This window comes from Panulirus ornatus, chromosome 57, assembly GCF_036320965.1.
Source record: "Panulirus ornatus isolate Po-2019 chromosome 57, ASM3632096v1, whole genome shotgun sequence".
Taxonomy (NCBI): Eukaryota; Metazoa; Arthropoda; class Malacostraca; order Decapoda; family Palinuridae; genus Panulirus; species Panulirus ornatus.
In genome coordinates this window covers 4,949,878-4,972,007 of record NC_092280.1, presented here as the reverse complement: position 1 = coordinate 4,972,007, position 22,130 = coordinate 4,949,878, and the positions used below count along the sequence as shown (strand labels likewise).

Below are 22,130 nucleotides of genomic sequence, written 5' to 3'. Positions count from 1 at the left end.
CTTAACCTCAGGGAACCCAACAAAGGGTTGAATCTACTACCCCAGGGCATCAGGGAGACGCGGGACCAGCCGTTATAAACAGATACACACACGTCCTACCACTAACAGAAACAAAAGACTGCTGCTGTAGCCTCCTTGGTGAGCATCCAGTCCCTTACCTCAAACACTGTAATACCCCAGAGGTCACAGACACGGCAGATCCCTCACCATTACAGTCAGTCTTGTGACCACAGCGTTTCCAGGAGCCTATCGAACAGCCTCTCCGAAGATGTCCTCATGTTATGGTCCTGTCTGGGGAGGCGTTGTGTGCGCTCCGACAGAGCGATGCTTGCCAGAGCTCCAGCTAACGGGATCCCGACGCCCGCACCAACAGGTTCACATGTCCTCACAGGTTCAAGCCAGCAGCCAGCCTCCCCCACACACTGGAGTTAACCTCTCGACCCGCCATGACCAAAATCGTTGCCGCGGAACATTCTACGCCCCCCCGTTTTCTGAGACGTCAAATGCAGGAACTGTGCGTTCAAATCCAATATACGAACATTTTCTAAAGCGCTCCAATGCAAGCCCTTACTCAGCTCATGTGTAGAAAGAACCTTCACTTCTTCAGCAAGTTCTGGGTACACTACGTTACGTAAATTTACGTCATTTCGCACGAAAATCGCCGAAAAAATGACTAAATAATCGAGACAATATTGGTCTTTGCTGATAAACGAAGGCCAGCCAGCCACACCCTCGTTCCTAGATGGGAACTTTAGGAAAGCTTGGTTAGGGAGAGTCAGGGTCTCAGAGTGAGAGCGGCAAAGGGCACTAACCGATCCAGGGATACTCAGGGCCTCGGGTTGAGGGTGACCAGAGTTACAGGGCCTCGGGTTGAGGGTGACCGGAGTTACATACAGACACACAGACATACACACACCATAAAGTTTAGGAAAAATTCACAACCAACACACCAGAATGTTTAGAAAAAGTTCACAACCAACACACCAGAAAGTTTAGAAAAAGTTCACAACCAACACACCAGAATGTTTAGAAAAAGTTCACAGCCAACACACCAGACAGAGAATTAAGCCCAGTACATTTCTTCTTCTTTTCTTCCAAGTTATATACATTTCTTCAAAGAACTTTACAGGTTCTTGATATACGTGGAAGCGACGCTTTGCGTCCTCTTGTATGGAGACGAAGAGATGACAGCTCCCGTGAGCAGTATGTGGAGGAGTCTGTCGATAGGATGAAGAGGAATGCGAGAAACAGGAGTGATCACCAACGTGGAGAGGAAGGGGCCAAGGATTGTAAGGAGTGTGTCATGTTGACGGGGGAGGGTGGCTGGGGATCCAGTGGGGTTGGGGTGTGGAGGTGTCGGTAGCGTATATAAGAGGCGGTGAGGCCCGGTACAATCAGTTCTCGCCCTGAACGTAGCCGCCTCGTAGCACCTCCTCTGCGCCTCTGCTGCCCCCCACAACTCTCTCTCTCCAACCCGTCTGGTCTCAGGTTTGCCCTCTCTGGTAGCCACGGGACACCCCTAACGAGAGGGAAGGACGCGCAGAGTACACCTTGAAGCAGCTGTAGGAATAGCAAGTCGCTTGTGGTTAACAGTGCAGCTGCAAAGTACTGGCGCAACGGCAGAGTACAGCAGACGTTGACTGAAGAGTACAGACAGGTGCAGGAGGATACAGAGGCGTAACAAAAGTGCACGGGGACTACTCAGGGAGGTGAATCCAAAACCCAGCGTCAACTACACCAACCACGACTCCAAGACCAGCCACAACCATGGTAAGTCTGGCCACCACTCCTCGTCCACTCGACCCCTAGAGCAGACATAACCTCCTTGCCAAGTCCAGGAAACGTGTGGGTAATGATGTGGAGCGAGACAAAAGGGGCGTTAATGCTGAAGGGAGAAGTGCTCCAGGTCTTGCAAGTCATATGCCATTATCTCACTAAACGTCACATCTTAAATGCGACCAACTGATCTTAACTCCTCAAGTACAGCAGTACGACCAGTTGGTCTGGCCGTCGACCCGATGCTTAAGGAGTCTGGTCGAAAGCTGTGCCACCTTAGCCAAGGGCCGAACCAATGTAAAAACAATCATAGCATGAACCATCCTAACACATGACTCCCATCATGTGTTAACCACTTGACTTTCAGCGGTGTACACATCACACCCAGGAACCAGGAGCTTTAGCAGAAAGGCACACGTAAACCCCGCCCGGAGGGGGAGGTTGGAACACTTTCTACTCAGCATTAACATCCATGGCTCCCATCTCACGCCAACACACGATCTCTCGAGGAGGCACGAACGGCGGCCTTACCTTCCCTCCAGACTTAGTTCGTGTATATTTCACACTTCTCATTCCCCTCCGATGCTACATGAGTCAGACGAAGGTAGCAGGCTGACCCTTGTTTACATGGGCGGCAAACGCGCTGACCGAAGAATGTGGAGAGATCTAAAAAGTACATCTTAAGGAGCAGTAGAGGACCAGGGGCTTAAGGGGGGGTCAGTGACTGGTTATATAATCACAGGCAAAGGAGGTTCCCCCAGGCTCGCACCCAGGCAGACTGCACACCATGAGACACCAGGCGGGCAACGCCATACACCCCCGGCACTCTCATACCTTCCATACACTTGTACGAACCTCACATCCCGCCCCTCCACACACACACACACACACACACACACACACACACACACACATACCAGACATTCACCCCCCTCTGGTTGCCAAGGTTAATGCCACATACACCCATACACGCGAGTTCCTAACAGGGTCCCGACCAGGCAGGACCTCAGCCACGACAAGATAGTGACATATATTAGCGTTTCTTATGACACCATGAGCGTTTAAGAGCCAGTCATTGTTCATATACGTAATGTTAATACACCACCGAGGCGGTGCACGAACCTACATACCTACACTTGTTTTAATTCCAGGTCCACCTGACGAAGAGACAGAGCAACCTGGTGCGCCACCAGGGCGGCTGCCACTGTGCTGCCGTCAGGTTCGAAGTCCTGGCCTCACCCAGCTTAACAGTCTTCGAATGCAAGTGAGTCCCGCCTCCAACTTGTTAAAACTGCTCGAGTACGATCGTATGGTCTTTGAGGACGACGGTTCGTCGTCTCCTTGGGTATGATGGCCACGTCTTTGATTCAAAACCACCACTTGTAAGCGTCACAACAAAGGCCAGGCCACTGTACTGCGGGGTTCGAACTCTCGTTCTCAATGACCATACCATCGTATTCGAGGTATTTTCTTAGTTATTCTTTTCATTATTATATCCATAAAATCTTCCAGGTTTTGCTGCAATCCTTCAGTACAACTTACATATCAATTACTTTTGTTCAAGTTACACTGGAACTCAGAACCATCAGGCCAAACTAGCAACTGTAATCATTAACATGGTAGTAATACATAATAGGAAACACAACAGTACAACTTCCCCTTCGGGGTCGCTATGTATTCACTAACCCTGTGGTACCCCTCACAGCTGCAGCATCTGCGTGAAGAAGCAGATCAAGTATTTCCTGGTTCCCTTCAACCAGTTCAAGCTAGTCAAGGGCCACCACTCGCTCCAGACCTACTCCTTCAACACCCATCAGGCCAAGTACAACTTCTGCATTACCTGCGGTGTCCAGCCCTTCCACATCCCCAGCTCCAACCCAGAAGCCTACGGTCAGTACCTCCTGCACCAAGTGTCCTTCATATATGGCCAGGGGGAAGTGGCCAATATACTAGTCAGCCTCTTACCACCTCCAGCCCTCTGAATGGCTTGTGACATACGTCTGTCCCTGTACTTCTACACAAACACTATCTTGCCATACTACATCAATGTCACGACTAAAGTAACGTTCTAAACTACTGGAATATATTAATACATCTGCCTCTGCACGTTAAGTTAAATATTGACAATCCTTCAAAACGTAACAGGGTCTTTCATCTGTGAGTCTAACACAGGTTTCCTTCCTCGTGACCATCATTTGCCCAAGATCTATACACGTCAGGGCTCTGTCTCGTGTCAACACACGCCCCTGGCATTTACAATAACAGTGTCTTCTTATCTCCTACAGGCATAGCGATGCACTGCCTCGACGAAGGCACTGTCAAGAAGGTCACGTACGAAAAGGTCGACGGTAAGAAAGAGGCGCAGGCCAAGCGGAAGACCCCCAGCGGTGACAAGACGAGCAGCGCCACCCTCGGGCAGAAGACAGACGGCAAGGGCCAGGATCAGCCGCTGCGGAAGCCCTCCTTCATCGCCATGCTCAACAGCTGGAGCCAGGGGCAGTCCACTCCCAGCTCCGCCGACGAGAAGAACCAAGAGGAATCCGCGCAGGATCCCGCCGCCACAGACACCTACAGGACGCGGTCCAAGCAGAGCTCTCCCCCACAGGGACCACCAACAGCACATGGTACACCACGAAGGACCCCGACGCCGCCACAGACGCAAACAAGACACGCCCAGCCACCACAGAAACCGCCACCAGCGCGCGGTCCACTCTGGACTCGAACACCACCACCACCACAGAGCCCAGCTGCGCGCCCTCCACGCTGATCCCCGCCACCATCACGATTGAGGGGAAGAGCCCGAAGCAGTCTGCGCACCGGAGGTTCATCGTCACCAGAGTGGTGGAGAGCAACCCACGTAGCAGCCCCTGCCTGTGAGCCTCCTCACTCCACACGAAGCCAAAGAATCATCAACACATCACCACCATCAATGCCTCCAGTGCTGACAGACATCATTTAGATTTAAGTCAATAATTTTTGTATCGTCTCTGACAATAAATGTATTAGAAAAACAATTCTCTGTTTTCATGTATTTATCATCTATATGAACGCTACTGGTCGAACAATGTCTTAGATGACTGCACTGAGAGGGTATATACCATCAATGTCTCAAAATGCCAGTATAAAGTCATTTCAAAAGCAGAGACTAAAGCTTCTGTCAACAGTTACCATCATTACCTCATCATCATCATCATCAGTTACCATTATTACCTCATCATCATCATCAACAGTTACCATCATCAACGCATCATCATCATCAACAGATGGGTAAACAAGTTAATTGGACAGACACAGACGCATTCCTTAAACTCCCTCGCCAGATGGTAAGCGCGTTCTACACGACCACACAACAACACTGTGGACGTCCGCCAACCTACTGGACACGACCACTTACGAACCCCTACACTTCCAGCACGCAAACACCCAGCGAATGCCAGTACACAATATACAACCTCACCTACACATACGAATGCTACCACTCCTCACTCACTGCTCTTGTCGCCTTCCCAACTCTAACCATCGTCCAATGTCAACCTCATCAGACACATACGTACGGAACTCCTTAACTTACTCCAGGCAGACGAGATAAACATGACCCTCATCCAAGAAACCAGACTGACACACACACATATAGCCACACAAACAAAAGACAAACAACACGGGCAAGAAGAAGGAATCAGATCCCTTGTTTATCACGAGACCCTATTCCGTGACATCAATAAACACCCAAAATACATAACAAAGAATAACAACATTCTTGAAATCTAATCCATTATAAAATCACAACACCTACAACTATGTAATTAACTCGTATACACCGCCCCTCTCCATCAAAACATTCCATAACAACAGACCCTAAAACCACACACACATACACACACAGACACACACACACACATACACACACAGACACACACACACACACACACACACACAACGCCATCACAACACTCGCTGGCAACAGTTTCGGACAAGAAAAGCAATCCGTCAGTGTCATCCACAAGCACCTCACGTGCTCCACTTCACACTACATCTCATTTACCTTTCTAACACTTCTCATAAATGCGAAAAAAAAAGGTCACTACAAAACGCTACAAAAATAAACGGGGCATTGAGGACATTCATTGGCCATGTCGTAAATACAATAATTCAATACCCAGCACAATACAAAAGAAATACATCCATAACATACTCAGCACAATACAACAGAAATGCATCCATAACATACTCAGCACAATACAACAGAAATGCATCCATAACATACTCAGCACAATACAACAGAAATGCATCCATAACAATTTCACCTCAACGAGTACATCAGCATCACCATCCTCTTCTCACGATCACGCAGACCACTTGGCAGAACCAATCGCCAACCTTCTTTCCAGCCTCACACTTCAGCCATCTGTGTATATTCACAGATCCCCCACCACTACAACCACAGCACACCCCCACCACTACAACCACAGCACACCCCCACCACTACAACCACAGCACACCCCCACCACTACAACCACAGCACACCCCCACCACTACAACCACAGCACACCCCCACCACTACAACCACAGCACACCCCCACCACTACAACCACAGCACACCCCCACCACTACAACCACAGCACACCCCCACCACTACAACCACAGCACACCCCCACCACTACAACCACAGCACACCCCCACCACTACAACCACAGCACACCCCCACCACTACAACCACAGCACACCCCCACCACTACAACCACAGCACACCCCCACCACTACAACCACAGCACACCCCCACCACTACAACCACAGCACACCCCCACCACTACAACCACAGCACACCCCCACCACTACAACCACAGCACACCCCCACCACTACAACCACAGCACACCCCCACCACTACAACCACAGCACACCCCCACCACTACAACCACAGCACACCCCCACCACTACAACCACAGCACACCCCCACCACTACAACCACAGCACACCCCCACCACTACAACCACAGCACACCCCCACCACTACAACCACAGCACACCCCCACCACTACAACCACAGCACACCCCCACCACTACAACCACAGCACACCCCCACCACTACAACCACAGCACACCCCCACCACTACAACCACAGCACACCCCCACCACTACAACCACAGCACACCCCCACCACTACAACCACAGCACACCCCCACCACTACAACCACAGCACACCCCCACCACTACAACCACAGCACACCCCCACCACTACAACCACAGCACACCCCCACCACTACAACCACAGCACACCCCCACCACTACAACCACAGCACACCCCCACCACTACAACCACAGCACACCCCCACCACTACAACCACAGCACACCCCCACCACTACAACCACAGCACACCCCCACCACTACAACCACAGCACACCCCCACCACTACACCCACAGTTCACCCCCACCGCTACACCCACAGTACACCCCCACCACTACAACCACAGCACACCCCCACCACTACAACCACAGCACACCCCCACCACTACAACCACAGCACACCCCCACCACTACAACCACAGCACACCCCCACCACTACAACCACAGCACACCCCCACCACTACAACCACAGCACACCCCCACCACTACAACCACAGCACACCCCCACCACTACAACCACAGCACACCCCCACCACTACAACCACAGCACACCCCCACCACTACAACCACAGCACACCCCCACCACTACAACCACAGCACACCCCCACCACTACAACCACAGCACACCCCCACCACTACAACCACAGCACACCCCCACCACTACAACCACAGCACACCCCCACCACTACAACCACAGCACACCCCCACCACTACAACCACAGCACACCCCCACCACTACAACCACAGCACACCCCCACCACTACAACCACAGCACACCCCCACCACTACAACCACAGCACACCCCCACCACTACACCCACAGTTCACCCCCACCGCTACACCCACAGTTCACCCCCACCGCTACACCCACAGTACACCCCCACCACTACAACCACAGCACACCCCCACCACTACAACCACAGCACACCCCCACCACTACAACCACAGCACACCCCCACCACTACAACCACAGCACACCCCCACCACTACACCCACAGTTCACCCCCACCGCTACACCCACAGTACACCCCCACCACTACAACCACAGCACACCCCCACCACTACACCCACAGTTCACCCCCACCGCTACACCCACAGTACACCCCCACCACTACACCCACAGTTCACCCCCACCGCTACACCCACAGTACACCCCCACCACTACACCCACAGTTCACCCCCACCGCTACACCCACAGTACACCCCCACCACTACAACCACAGCACACCCCCACCACTACAACCACAGCACACCCCCACCACTACAACCACAGCACACCCCCACCGCTACACCCACAGTACACCCCCACCGCTACACCCACAGTACACCCCCACCACTACAACCACAGCACACCCCCACCACAAAACCCACAGTACACCCCAAGACTACAACCACAGCACACCCCCACCACTACACCCAAGAGGATGACTCAAGTAAAGGACTATAAGGAGCTGGGAGCCCAGCCCAGGGGCGCACTCCGTCCAGCCTTGAAGCTGAGGTTTGCCCCCGACGCACGCCCGCCTACCTCGCAGAGAGAGAGAGAGATAGATAGATAGATAGATAGATAGATAGAGAGAGAGAGAGAGAGAGAGAGAGAGAGAGAGAGAGAGAGAGAGAGAGAGAGAGAGAGAGAGAGAGAGAGAGAGAGAGAGAGAGAGAGAGAGAGAGAGTCACCTGGGACCTTGCAAAAGCGACGGTAAATACCACATTCGCGTGAGAGTTGGCGCGCGAGAGATCATACATTTTTTTTTTCCCCTCGTAGTTGCTGCTGTCGATCTGGGGGGCGGCGAGTGTCAGCTTGTGGGGGTGGGTGTCTGAAGGGCAGTGTGTGTGTGTGTATATATACAGAGGCTGAGGCCCACTTGCTTAACAGTCGTGCTTGGAGCGTCGCCTCGCCTCACCCTAGGTCTTGCTCGTCCTGCAGGACATAAGCTCGCCTCCCAACACACACACACACACGCCTCCCTCACCCGTCGCTATCTGGTTTGCCCTCACGGTAGGCCCGAGCCACACCTGTTCCGCAAGCGGAGACCCCGAGCTGCACCTGTTCCCGCAAGCGGAGACCCCGAGCTGCACCTGTTCCCGCAAGCGGAGACAAGTGGATCAGCCAAAACAACACAGGTGTGCCGCCCGCAACACAGGTGTGTGTGCGCCCCTCCACGCGAAGTGAGAGAGAGAGAGTGTGGCAGCTTTGTGCAGGTGCGAGAGAGGAACACCTGGTCGTAACTAGGCGATCTCCACCCCTCCCCCCCTAATTAAAGCTACTGACAAAATGGTAAGTAATTCTCAAAGTCATGTTACTAAACGTCATAGGTGTGACCCCTGACACCATGCACACACCTGACACCACGCTTCTCCCGTCCCCACAGCTGTAAACACACCTGACGTCATACTTTTCCCCTTTCTCTACAGCCGTCCATACACCTGACACCATATTTCTCTCGTCCCCTCAGCCGTGTATATACGCCTGACACCACATTTCTCCCGTCTGTTTAGCCGTATATACACCCGAAACCATGTATCACCCGTCCCCTCAGCCATACACACACCTGACACCATATGTCACCCTCCTTCTGCAGCCGTCCACACACCTGACACCATACTTCTCCCTCCTTCAGCAGTCGTCCACACACCTGACACCCTATTTCCCCCTCCCACTGTAGCGGCGTTACTGACCAAACATCAAACAAGACACAACATAACACGAGCGTAATTTCCACGTCTGTTCCCATTCCCACAAGACGTTTTCGTTGCTACCCTTGAAAAGGAAAGTGGGTAATTACATCCTTCGTCATTACTCTCACTGTCCGGGTAATTAACTCCAGGATGCCAATTATAAATGCCTCAACGAGCTGTCTCGCTCAGAACACTCCAGGAAAACTAGTTTGATACACACACACACACACACACACACACACAAAGAAAAATCTAACTTCGTTTTCAACAACGACAGCGACATTTTCCTCAAGGAGGATTGGCCGATGGCTCGCCGACCCTCACAACAACTAGGTCAGGTCACTGGTCGCTGACCCTCACAACAACTAGGTCAGGTCACTGGTCGCCGACCCTCACAACAACTAGGTCAGGTCACTGGTCGCCGACCCTCACAACACAACTAGGTCAGGTCACTGGTCGCCGACCCTCACAACACAACTGGGGTCAGGTCACTGGTCGTCGACCCTCACAACACAACTAGGTCAGGTCACTGGTAGCCGACCCTCACAACAACTAGGTCAGGTCACTGGTCGCCGACCCTCACAACACAACTGGGGTCAGGTCACTGGTCGTCGACCCTCACAACACAACTAGGTCAGGTCACTGGTAGCCGACCCTCACAACACAACTAGGTCAGATCACTGGTCGCCGACCCTCACAACACAACTGGGTCAGGTCACTGGTCGCCGACCCTCACAACACAACTAGGGTCAGGTCACTGGTCGCCGACCCTCACAACACAACTAGGGTCAGATCACTGGTCGTCGACCCTCACAACACAACTAGGTCAGGTCACTGGTCGCCGACCCTCACAACACAACTAGGGTCAGGTCACTGGTCGCCGACCCTCACAACACAACTGGGTCAGGTCGCTGGTAGCAAAGGCCGCGAGTGAGAGGCCCTCGAACCCCACCCTGCAGTAGGCGCCATCTGCCCGAACCCCACCCCATAGTAGGCGCCATCTGGCCCGAACCCCACCCTGTAGCAGGTGCCGTCTGGCCCGAACCCCACCCCGTAGTAGGCGCCATCTGGCCCGAACCCCACCCTGCAGTAGGCGCCATCTGGCCCGAACCCCACCCTGTAGCAGGTGCCGTCTGGCCCGAACCCCACCCTGTTGTAGGAGCCCCGAGGAGCCAGAACCTGGGACCAACACAACCCCTCCCTCACCACCACTCCTGCCCAACACCACAACCTGGTGTGGTTAGCGAGTGAAGGGGTCGTCTTGTCGTGGTCAAGGAGGGTCGTACCGCTGTGGTCCTGGGTCGTACCATCGTGCACACGGAGTTCGTATATGATCTGGGGGTCGTCTTGTCGTGCTCAAGGAGGGTCGTATCGCTGTGGTCCTGGGTCGTACCACCGTGCTCAGGGAGTTCGTATAATTTTTCGATCCATAAACCACCTCACGCACGGCAGGCACAAATCACCCCACCATCTCTTCCATCTTAACTCGCAGCCTTACAGTGTCTTACAACTATCTTCACCCAAGTGATGGGTGGGTGGGTGGGGTGTCGGGTCTTCTCCACCTGCCATGCGTGCTGCCTGCACCCTTGAAATTGCCCGGGAAGTTCGACCTTAAGAGGTACACACACACACACACACACACACACACACACACACACACACACACACACACACACTATACTCATCTCACGTAGCCCAGTCACTCGGAGAGAGAGAGAGAGAGAGAGAGAGAGAGAGAGAGAGAGAGAGAGAGAGAGAGAGAGAGAGAGAGAGAGAGAGCTAAACGAACACGAGAGCGTCCATGAATATATTAGCCCCCCCCCCCCCCGACCCTAAGTGTGAGTCAAGGTGAGGCAGAGATTCCCCCAGAGGGAGAGGAGGAGGGGGGAGGGGGGGGGGCCTTTCCTGTCTTTCCTTCTGGGGGAGGGGGAAGCCCTTCCTTGTCCTTCCTCCTTCGTTACAGATGAGGAATTTGAGGTCATATTATACACCCGACGCACATCAACTTAACCACGCACCCCCCCATCCCGTTTTCTGTGACCTGGCTTTCCAACGTACTTCCATGAGCTGTAGACACCCCCAGCCACCGGACGCACTCCAGACACCCACACACCCAACACTGACGCACTCCAGACACCCACACACCCAACACTGACCACTCCAGACACCCACACAGCCAACAGTGACGCACTCCAGACACCCACACACCCAACACTGACGCACTCCAGACACCCACACAGCCAACACTGACGCACTCCAGACACCCACACACCAACACTGACGCACTCCAGACACCCACACACCCAACACTGACGCACTCCAGACACCCACACTGACGCACTCCAGACACCCACACACCCAACACTGACGCACTCCAGACACCCACACTGACGCACTCCAAACACCCACACAGCCAACACTGACGCACTCCAGACACACACACCCACCCATGACATATGCTATGGAGAATTCTCTCTCTCTCTCTCTCTCTCTCTCTCTCTCTCTCTCTCTCTCTCTCTCTCTCTCTCTCTCTCTCTCTCTCCCTGCGAGCGGTCGAGGAGGTCACTGCCGTGCAGAGAGAGAGGGGAGTCTCGAACGCTGGTTCTCTCGTCCCAGTGGCGCAATCGGTTAGCGCACGGTACTTATATGACAGTGTCTGAGCCATGCCGAGGTTGTGAGTTCGAGCCTCACCTGGGACACATGTTTTGTTCGAGAGATGTTCGAGTGTAGAACTCCGTCCCCGTACAGTACAAGAGATGGGGGTCTCACGGGTGCAGAACTCCCTCCCCGTACAGTACAAGAGGTGGGGGTCCCACGAGTGTAGAACTCCCTTCCCGTACAGTACAAAATATAGGGTCCCAAGGGTGTAGAACTCCCTTCCCGTACAGTACAAAATATAGGGTCCCAATGGTGTAGAACTCCCTCCCCGTACAGTACAAGAGGTGGGGGGGCCCCATGAGTGTAGAACTCCCTCCCCGTACAGTACAAGAGGTGGGGGCCCCATGAGCGTAGAACTCCCTCCCCTTACAGTATAAGAGTTGGGGCCCCACGAGTGTAGAACTCTCTCCTCGTACAGTACAAGAGGTGGGGGGGCCCCATGAGTGTAGAACTCCCTCCCCGTACAGTACAAGAGATGGGGCCCCATGAGTGTAGAACTCCCTCCCCTTACAGTATAAGAGGTGGGGGCCCCACGAGTGTAGAACTCCCTCCTCGTACAGTACAAGAGGTGGGGGGCCCCATGAGAGTAGAACTCCCTCCCCGTACAGTACAAGAGGTGGGGGCCCCATGAGTGTAGAACCCCTTCCCCGTACAGTACAAGAGGTGGGGGCCCCATGAGTGTAGAACCCCTTCCCCGTACAGTACAAGAGGTGGGGGCCCCATGAGTGTAGAACCCCTTTCCCGTACAGTACAAGAGGTGGGAGCCCCACGAGTGTAGAACCCCCTCCCCGTACAGTACAAGAGGTGGGGGCCCCATGAGTGTAGAACCCCCTCCCCGTACAGTACAAGAGGTGGGGGCCCCATGAGTGTAGAACCCCCTCCCCGTACAGTACAAGAGGTGGGGGTCCAACGAGTGTAGAACCCCCTCCCCGTACAGTACAAAGAGGTTGGGGGCCCCATGAGTGTAGAACCCCTTTCCCGTACAGTACAAGAGGTGGGGGTCCCACGAGTGTAGAACTCCCTCCCCGTACAATACAAAGAGGTAATTACAGACTAACGGACGCTCCTTACTCATGGCCTTGTAGGGTCACATGATCAAAATGCTGAGGTAGATATATACTCAAGACACTACCACCACCACTACTACTACTACTACCACCACTACTACTACTACTACTACTTCACCTGACCAGACACTGCACTACCACTACTACTCCTGTATGACCCAATAACTGTACTTGTACTACAGCCTGGCCTAAGTGAGCATTGTACTACCACTATTTTGTCCCAAGGACTCTACTTCACCTACTAATACTACATGGCCTCATCTGGCACTGAATTATTATTACACGACTCTACAAAGTACAACTACTACTACTACTACTACTACTACTACTATAGCATCAGTAGGCACTGTACCCCTACTACTACTACTATAACATCAGTGGGCACAGTACCCCTACTACTACTACTATAGCATCAGTAGGCACTGTACCCCTACTACTACTACTATAACATCAGTGGGCACTGTACCCCTACTACTACTACTATAACATCAGTGGGCACTGTACCCCTACTACTACTACTATAACATCAGTGGGCACTGTACCCTTACTACTACTACTATAACATCAGTGGGCACTGTACCCTTACTACTACCACTATAACAGCAGCAGGCACTGTACCACTACTACTACTACTACTACAACTACTACTTATAACTATTACAGACACCGTAGCTACAGTTCAGAATCCCCAGGTAACCCGTGGTTGTGTTCTGTTGATCATGAACGTGTGTGTGTTCTTCCCTTCCAGGTTCTGCACCTGATGCAGCGGGAGAACGGCCTGGTGCGCCACCAGGGCGGCTGCCACTGTGGTGCCGTCAGGTTCGAGGTGCTGGCCCCGAGCGTCCTCACCGTCATCGACTGCAAGTGAGTCTCACCCGGGAAGACCTCATCTCTCCTCGACTCGGTATCTCCTTTCTCTGTAACGCTCCTCTGACCGAAGATGACCCTCTCCCTTCTATGTAACGGCTCTCTGACCCAAAATGACCTCTCTATGTCACAGCTTTCTGTCCTAAGATCACCTTTCCCTTGCATGTGACACCTCTCTGACCCCAAAGTAACCCCTCCCTTCTGTATCACAGTCCTCTGACCCAAAAGGAACCCTCTCCCTCAACCAGGCGTGCAGCGCGGGTCAGCCCTGGAGAGGAGGAGGGGAGAACGCCTCCTCCACCATGAACTATATCTCTCGGTGGCTCCCAGTAAAACTGAGGATGGTCTGCAAAACTGAGGATGGTCTGCGGCCGCGGACCATCACAGTATATCGCCACCTGCAGGTGTACTCAGCCCTGTAGAGACAGCCCTCCTGCCCTGTGTGTTAAAACGGAGACAATCTACAGAGGAACGTAACAAATGATTGATGACCTTCCTCCCTTCCTCCTTCCTTCCCAACACGACCCTTACCTCACACACCTGCGCCCTCGACGAAGAATTATTACCCCCACCACATCGCTCGTCACACACACACACACACACTTTCCTCGAATGGTCTATCTTCGCTCAAGGAGAATCTAGGCAACGGACACGCCTCCACAGTGCCCTTCCCTGACAACGTTTTCTTAGAATATCAATATACAATTTCATGCGTTTATCCATCCCGCAATACGAGTGGCGACCGAAGGTCGCACACGACAGCGGTGTGGGAGGAGGACCCGACACCTCACACTCCCCCAGGGTCTCCTTCTACAGTGAGGGAGGAGGTGGTTGACATCAGCACGCTCCTCATTTTCATGCCTGTGAGGTCAGTGAGCAAAAACCCCGGGATCCCGTGAGGGTGGTGGATGACGTATATGACCTCCCCCTTCGGGTGCGCAGCAGTAGAAGGGCGGGCCCCGCAAGCGGCTGGCAAGATGGCGAAGGGCAGCGAAGGACCCGCTTTTCTTTGGAGGAATCGTAGAGGAACGCGCCTTCAGTAACGTCAACTGGCGGATCGTTGCGACGTCTAACAAACCCCATCCACTAGGCAGTGTTACGACGCTCGTCAACACTTCAGAACCCTTTCTCTAGCCTGATAAAAGGCATTGGAAACCACACTGGTGGCCACTGGCACTGGAAACCACACTGGAAACCACAATGGAAACCATTATCAACATGAGCCCCAAGGCGTACGTACGTTCCAGTCCGGGTGGCGTCAGACTGGATCCCTTGTAGTACCTATTGTATCTGGCGATTACTGTTCTCTCTACTTCATGGGAATGATAGGGTGAATTCAGCTAGTGAATGCAGGCCTTCTTGATGATAGTAATTTCCTTGTATTATCTTCAAGTGTCAGTCCGTTGTCGCGATGAGGGAAGATAGAATAAAAAAGTGTGGAGAGATAGCCTTTGTCCTTCGTTTGACAATGATAACAATAACGAAAAAAAAAATGGAGGGGATTTTTTTTTGTATCTTTGTTTCACCATGACGATTCACGTCTTATCTGACGTGCATCAAGTCACTCCCACAGCTGATCATTACCCTTCAGAAATGACCCACGGCTTCCGTGTGGTAACTCCGGATCAAACGTGAACACTGAGTATGTGTCGGGTGTTCCCGGGACTCTTGTGGTGCCGCCCCACGCTCATCCTGTGAGCGGTAGCGCAGAAGGATGACAGGAGGTTGTCACAGAAGGGTCTTCGTCAGACTCTCAGTGGCTAGCTACCCTTCCAATCCCCTGCTTCTAGCCTACCTCCCTCCCTCCTTCCCTGCCAGACCAGCCTGGCGTCTTCTCCTGACACACATGGATTTCAGAGCGACTGACCCATGACGACCTCGTCCCTCAGGACATAAAATGAGCCTCCTGCTATTATAGTCAGCCCAGAAGAAGGATCCCCATTTTCCTACGTGCCCAGAGCCGTCCTTCTCCCACATGGCTTCCTTCCGAACAGGACGACCTCCTTCCCCCGGAAGGGCGGCACGCTCAACGTGTGGCCTCTCCCTCCGTGTGACACAAAACGATCAAGCGACGAAGCAGCGACCAAAGGTGGCCTCCCTTCCCTCTAGTGTGACCAAGACTTCCTGCCTAAGGTGACCTTTCCCCTCTTGTCTGACAACACTTCTGACCTAAAGTGACCTCTCCCTCTCGCCTGACAACACTTTTGACCTAAGGTGACCTCTCCCTCTCGCCTGACAACACTTCTGACCTAAGGTGACCTCTCTCTCTCGCCTGACAACACTTCTGACTTAATGTGGCCTTCCTTCTCGTCTGACAACACTTCTGACCTAAAGTAACCTCCGTTTCTAGTGTGGCAACACTTTCTGGCCTAAGGTGACCTCCCCTTTTTAGCGTCACAACACTCTCTGACCTCAGGTGACCTCCCCCCTTTAACTACTCACGCGATCAAACCACTTCACACCACACACTGTCCTCAAGCAATTCACTTGCAACACATCACACACACTTTCCTCCTCCTCCTCCTCCACACATCCCCAGCTATACCCTAAGCCCTGCATCCATACAACACCGTCGGGACTACAATACAACACTTGTGACCCAAGGTAACCTCCCCCCCCCCCACCTCCCCTCTGGTGTGACAACACCTCCCCCCCACTGACGTCGAAGCTCTTCCCCCTGTGCAAGGTCTTTCGTGACCTTGAGCGACCCCGTCCTCCGTGCCAACGTCCGATCTGGAAAAAAAGAAAAGGCTGAGAGAGAGAGAGAGAGAGAGAGAGAGAGAGAGAGAGAGAGAGAGAGAGAGAGAGAGAGAGAGAGAGAGAGAGAGAGAGAGAGATTTGATGTGGTAGAAGAATTCTGATCTCACTCGGTTGTGTACATGAAATAGCTTCTCACAAGAAAATTACTCTAGGCATTCATTTATTCATTTTTTTTTGGGGGGGGAAATAAGAGTTAATAATGCTAATTACGTCAAGTTTGTGAGAGACATAAAGAAGAGGACACAGTTATTACCCAGAGTTTATGGTCCTTGCACGGCTTAAGTGCGCTGATCCTGAAACTGAAATCAGTAGCGAGTTTTTCAGGATGGTACATGGCGACATGCTGGAAGAACTTGACGGTATTGAACCTAACGAGGCTTCTGCTCCCTCACTCGCTGGCGCAACACACGTCCAGACCGAAAGGGGGAACATGAGTTCGGGCCGAGGGAAAGATCGAGTATTGGAGGAGAGAGGAAGGGAGGGGAAAATGAAGTTGAAATATGGATTGATTTAAATCACCAGACTGAGAGTTGAGTGACGCCACCTCTGACCTAAGATGACCTCTCCCTCCTGGCTGACGACCGTCTATACTCACAATCTCTTCCCTACGTACCCCGTTCGCTCTGACCTGGAATGACTTCCTTCTTCTGTGACATCAATCACCATCATTATGGTGACCCTTCCCCCTGCATGACAGCAACATGGCTTCGAGTTACCCTCCCTCCCTCGCATCCTGCCCCACGACCCTACAGCTAGTACTAACCTCCTCCTCCTCCTCACCTCCTCACCCACCTCCTAACACTGAAGACAGAATCAACCCACTCCCCCCCGCTTCTGACGAGGGCCGACGACCCAACCAGCTTTGAGGAAGACCTATTACTCCACGCCTTTCTGATGTAAGAAAGACCTCTCGTGTACGAAAGGAACACAATTACTTCACTTGACCTCTCGCTGCCACAGTGACCTCTCGCTATCACAGAGACCTCTCGCTACCACAAGTGACCTCTCGCTACCACAATGACCTCTCGCTACCACAATGACCTCTCGCTGCCACAAGTGATCTCTCGCTACCACAGTGACCATTCGCTGCCACAAGTGACATCTCGCTACCACAAGTGACCTCTCGCTGCCACAGTGACCTCTCGCTGCCACAAGTGACCTCTCGCTACCACAGTGACCTCTCGCTGCCACTTAATCGATAATAACCTCATCTTCCCCCATGTCAGAAGGCCCCCTAATTACCCCTGCCACAGATGGTGATTGGTTTCTTCCTCTTTACGTTACGTCAAACACCTGACCCAGGAAATCACCAGCTGTGTCAACAGCTGGTCATTAGCGGCCGACTCAAAATGACCTCGATCTCCCACATGATAATATTTGAGGATGAGTTAACACCCGCCTCGTAACGACATACCAGCGACCTCCAATGACTACTTCTTCCTCCTCCTAAAACCTTACTTCTCATCTTAAAAACCTAAAACCCCACTTCTCACCCTAAAAACCTAAAACCCCACCTCTCACCTCAAAAACCTAAAACCCCACTTCTCACCTTAAAAACCTAAAAACCCCACTTCTCACCTTATAAACCTAAAACCCCACTTCTCACCTTATAAACCTAAAACCCCACTTCTCACCTTAAAAACCTAAAAACCTCACTTCTCACCTTAAAAATCTAAAACCCCGCTGCTCACCTTAAAAACCTAAAAACCCCACTTCTCTCCTCAAAAACCTAAAAACCCCACTTCTCACATTAAAAACCTAAAACCCCACTTCTCACTTTAAAAACCTAAAACCTCACTTCTCACCTTAAAACCTAAAACCCCCACTTCTCACCTTAAAAACCTAAAAAACCCCCACTTCTCACCTTAAAAACCTAAAACCCCCACTTCTCACCCTTAAAACCCCTCTCCTTCTCTGTCAGCCATCCTTTGAACTGCATACACTTCTTTGTGACAACCTCATAACCTAAAATGAACCTCCCACGTCTCGTCGTCAAAATCACTCTAGAACCTCATGGAACTCTGTATCCCAAGTGATATGTATTTGACCTAGAATGACCCTAGGCTCTCAAAATGAGGTCAGCCCACGGGATGTCGTCCGTCATGACCTAATGTGACCCCTCCCCTCGTCTCTCTCTCTCCTCCCTAACAGCTGCAGCATCTGCGTGAAGAAGCAGAACAAACACTTCCTCGTCCCGCTGAACCACTTCAAGCTCGTCTCCGGACACGACGCCCTCCAGACCTACACCTTCAACACCCACTCGGCCAAGCACAACTTCTGCAGCAGCTGTGGTGTCCAGCCCTTCTTCATCCCCCGCTCCAGCCCCACCAGCTACGGTCAGTACCTCGTTTGCTGTGTACCTTAAGTACATGTGATAGGGAGGTGTGTACCTTAAGTGCATGTGATAGGGAGGTGTGTACCTTAAGTACATGTGATAGGGGGGAGGTGGTGCCCAGTTGATCTTCAATTGAGGTACCTTTACTTTTCTATCCTCCGAGAGGCCAGCAACCAACCAATCAGTCCAGCTCTCATACCATGTCTCCCTTAACTACTGCCTCCTCTAATCACTATAGACGGAGTTAACGACCCCCACAAGAGAATCATGCCTTCTGAACTCAGTGGTGCTTTAGACTGTGGCATGGCATAACCACCCCACACATATACGGTGGGAAAACTTGGTCTTACGTGGCCATTCACTGGTGTTTCCGTCTCCCCCACTCCTCCTCCTCCTCCTCCTCCTCTTTCGCTGTATATCCACGTTGCCCCTCGACAGGTATCGCGCCACACTGCCTCGACGGGAGCACCGTCAAGAAAATCAACTTCGAGAAAGTCAACGGCAAGAACCGGGACCGCACGAAGCAAAGATAAACAACGAGAGTAAACACCGCGCCACCAGTCTTGTGTTTACTTCTCGTTGTTTTTGTTGTTCGCGATTCACCATCGAGTATTGTGACTTGTCTGGGGTTCCGGGGGAGTCTACCACAGTCTGGCGTCCCAGGGGGAGTCTACCACAGTCTGGCGTCCCAGGGGGAGTCTACCATCTCCGGCATTTTTCTGTGACTAGGCAAAATGTTGTGGAGGTGCAATGCATGTGTGTGCTACACCTGCGCATGGCTGCCACCACTCCCTTAATGATCCCATCTCCTGGTCCGTGTCATCAATGATCCCATCTCCTCGTCCACGTCATCAATGATCCCATCTCCTGGTCCGTGTCATCAATGATCCCATCTCCTCGTCCACGTCATCAATGATCCCATCTCCTCGTCCACGTCATCAATCACAACCCTCGTCACAACCATCGTCATATTTAATGAGTCACCTTCATCAACCCCAGCGTTCACAACACCATCATCCCCAGCCTTAAAATACGTAGTCCAGACGGCTGTTTGGCGACCCAAAAATCGTTGATAAAAAAGAGTAAATCACTTACTGATCAAGTGAATCTATTTTTTCTTTATATAGAGTAAAGAATAAGGATAATAATGTGTGTACGTGTGGCCGTGAGTACCTGCTGTGTTGGAGTTTGCATCAGCAGCATCAGCAGCGAGTGTACAAACTGGTGTATGGATAAGTACCTCGTCAGCAGCAGCAGCAGCAGCTGCTCGCTCTGCGTGAGGCAGGCGACGGTGGCGAAGCTCAGAGAGAGAGAGAGAGAGAGAGAGAGAGAGAGAGAGAGAGAGAGAGAGAGAGAGAGAGAGAGAGAGAGACAGCCTACATTATGCGAGCTGTCCTTGTGCTAAGGAAGTGAGGACGAGATGGAGAGAGTCGTAAGGAGGAGTGTGGTGGCGAATTAGAGAGAGAGAGTCGTGTGTGTGTGGCGATGCAGGGGCGCGTGTCTCAGAAGCCGCCAAGCCTATACTCCCCTGGGGAGGAGGCGGTGGGTGGCGTTGTGGTGTGGCTGGCCCGCACCAAGGCTGCGACCACGTCTCGCGTCGCTAAGCTTAATCCACATCACTTCCCAGCCTCTCTTGGTCATCGCCTCCACCTGACCTACTCTCAGCCCGGCAGCACACACACACACACACACACACACACACACAGCGTCCAGGGACATCTTCTTCTGAATCCCTGATACTTCGAGACTTCTTCAGACTCCCTCAAGCTCTGGGGAAGACATCTGTCATCAAAACAATCCTGTGCAAGTCTCTCTCTCTCTGGACTACGTTAAGGCCGCCATGCACTGGAGAAATGGCTACCGCTGCGTGCGTGTGTGTGAGTGTCTCTCTTCCTTAATCAAGGTACTATCTACTAACGCTGAACTGCTGTAAACATTATAAATAAAAGCAATAATGATATCCACTGTGAGTTTCTTCTTTGCCTTCCGGCTGTTAGCACAAGGACGGAACCCTTTTCGTCAGCAACTTAAAAACTGGGTATCAGCTTGTGAGGTATTCCCAATGATGTAAACACAAATGGACAGAGATTGGAACTACGCACCAAAATCATTTTGAAATAAGGCTGTAGTCTGAGTACATACTTCAGTCAAATTTTGTATCTAGATACAGTACTTCAAGAAAACTTACACATAACAGGGTATACTTAATATCAACAAGGATATACTTGATATCAAAAAGGGTATACTTGATATCAATAAGGGTATACTTGATATTAACAAGGGTATACTTGATATTAACAAGGGTATACTTGATATCAACAAGGGTATACTTGATATCAACAAGGGTATACTTGATATTAACAAGGGTATACTTGATATTAACAAGGGTATACTTGATATTAACAAGCGTATACTTGATATTAACAAGGGTATACTTGATATTAACAAGGGTATACTTGATATCAACAGGGGTATACTTGACATTAACAAGAGTATACTTGATAGATAGAATAACATCCAGACATCATCTATCCCAGTAGGGCAATCTGAAACAGTTTCAGGAGGGGAATCTGACCCCAATTTGTATCAGGATAGAACAAAGGCCTTTGGAACCTGCATGTATTGAGGATAATCCCTTTGCAGAAGCTCCGGTTAGGGCGTCCAACTCCATACAGCCTCATAAAGTTCACTGAGAGTCCTACTTGTGATACTTATACACCAAACTTGGCTCTAAGCTGGAGAATGAAGTTCTTTCTGACAGCGTCATGGCTGGGGGAAGGTATAGGTGCAAGTTATCATCCCTTACATTATATTCAAAGCTTTCAAACCTGCCTTTATAATCAGTCAACATGTCTCGTGAAGAAAAGAAA

At 51.7% G+C, this 22,130-nt stretch overlaps 2 protein-coding genes and 1 non-coding gene across 3 annotated transcripts; all 3 read left to right on the top strand.

The window, feature by feature from the left end:
- Positions 1-1,402: 1,402 nt before the first annotated feature.
- LOC139766436 (uncharacterized) lies at positions 1,403-4,790 on the top strand. Its single transcript, XM_071695123.1, has 4 exons — positions 1,403-1,770; positions 2,928-3,040; positions 3,482-3,666; positions 4,062-4,790. Exons 1-4 carry the CDS (start codon positions 1,768-1,770, stop codon positions 4,541-4,543), a joined length of 783 nt encoding a protein of 260 aa, XP_071551224.1. The 5' UTR covers positions 1,403-1,767; the 3' UTR covers positions 4,544-4,790.
- A 3,961-nt stretch (positions 4,791-8,751) lies between these two features.
- On the top strand, positions 8,752-20,048 carry LOC139766435 (centromere protein V-like). Its single transcript, XM_071695120.1, has 4 exons — positions 8,752-9,172; positions 14,047-14,162; positions 19,077-19,261; positions 19,699-20,048. The coding sequence occupies exons 1-4, from the start codon at positions 9,170-9,172 to the stop codon at positions 19,791-19,793; spliced, it is 399 nt and encodes a 132-aa protein (XP_071551221.1). The 5' UTR covers positions 8,752-9,169; the 3' UTR covers positions 19,794-20,048.
- TRNAI-UAU (transfer RNA isoleucine (anticodon UAU)) lies at positions 12,183-12,272 on the top strand. Its single transcript is given in 2 exon segments — positions 12,183-12,220; positions 12,237-12,272. It is a non-coding gene; the product is annotated as a tRNA-Ile (tRNA).
- Positions 20,049-22,130: the final 2,082 nt, after the last annotated feature.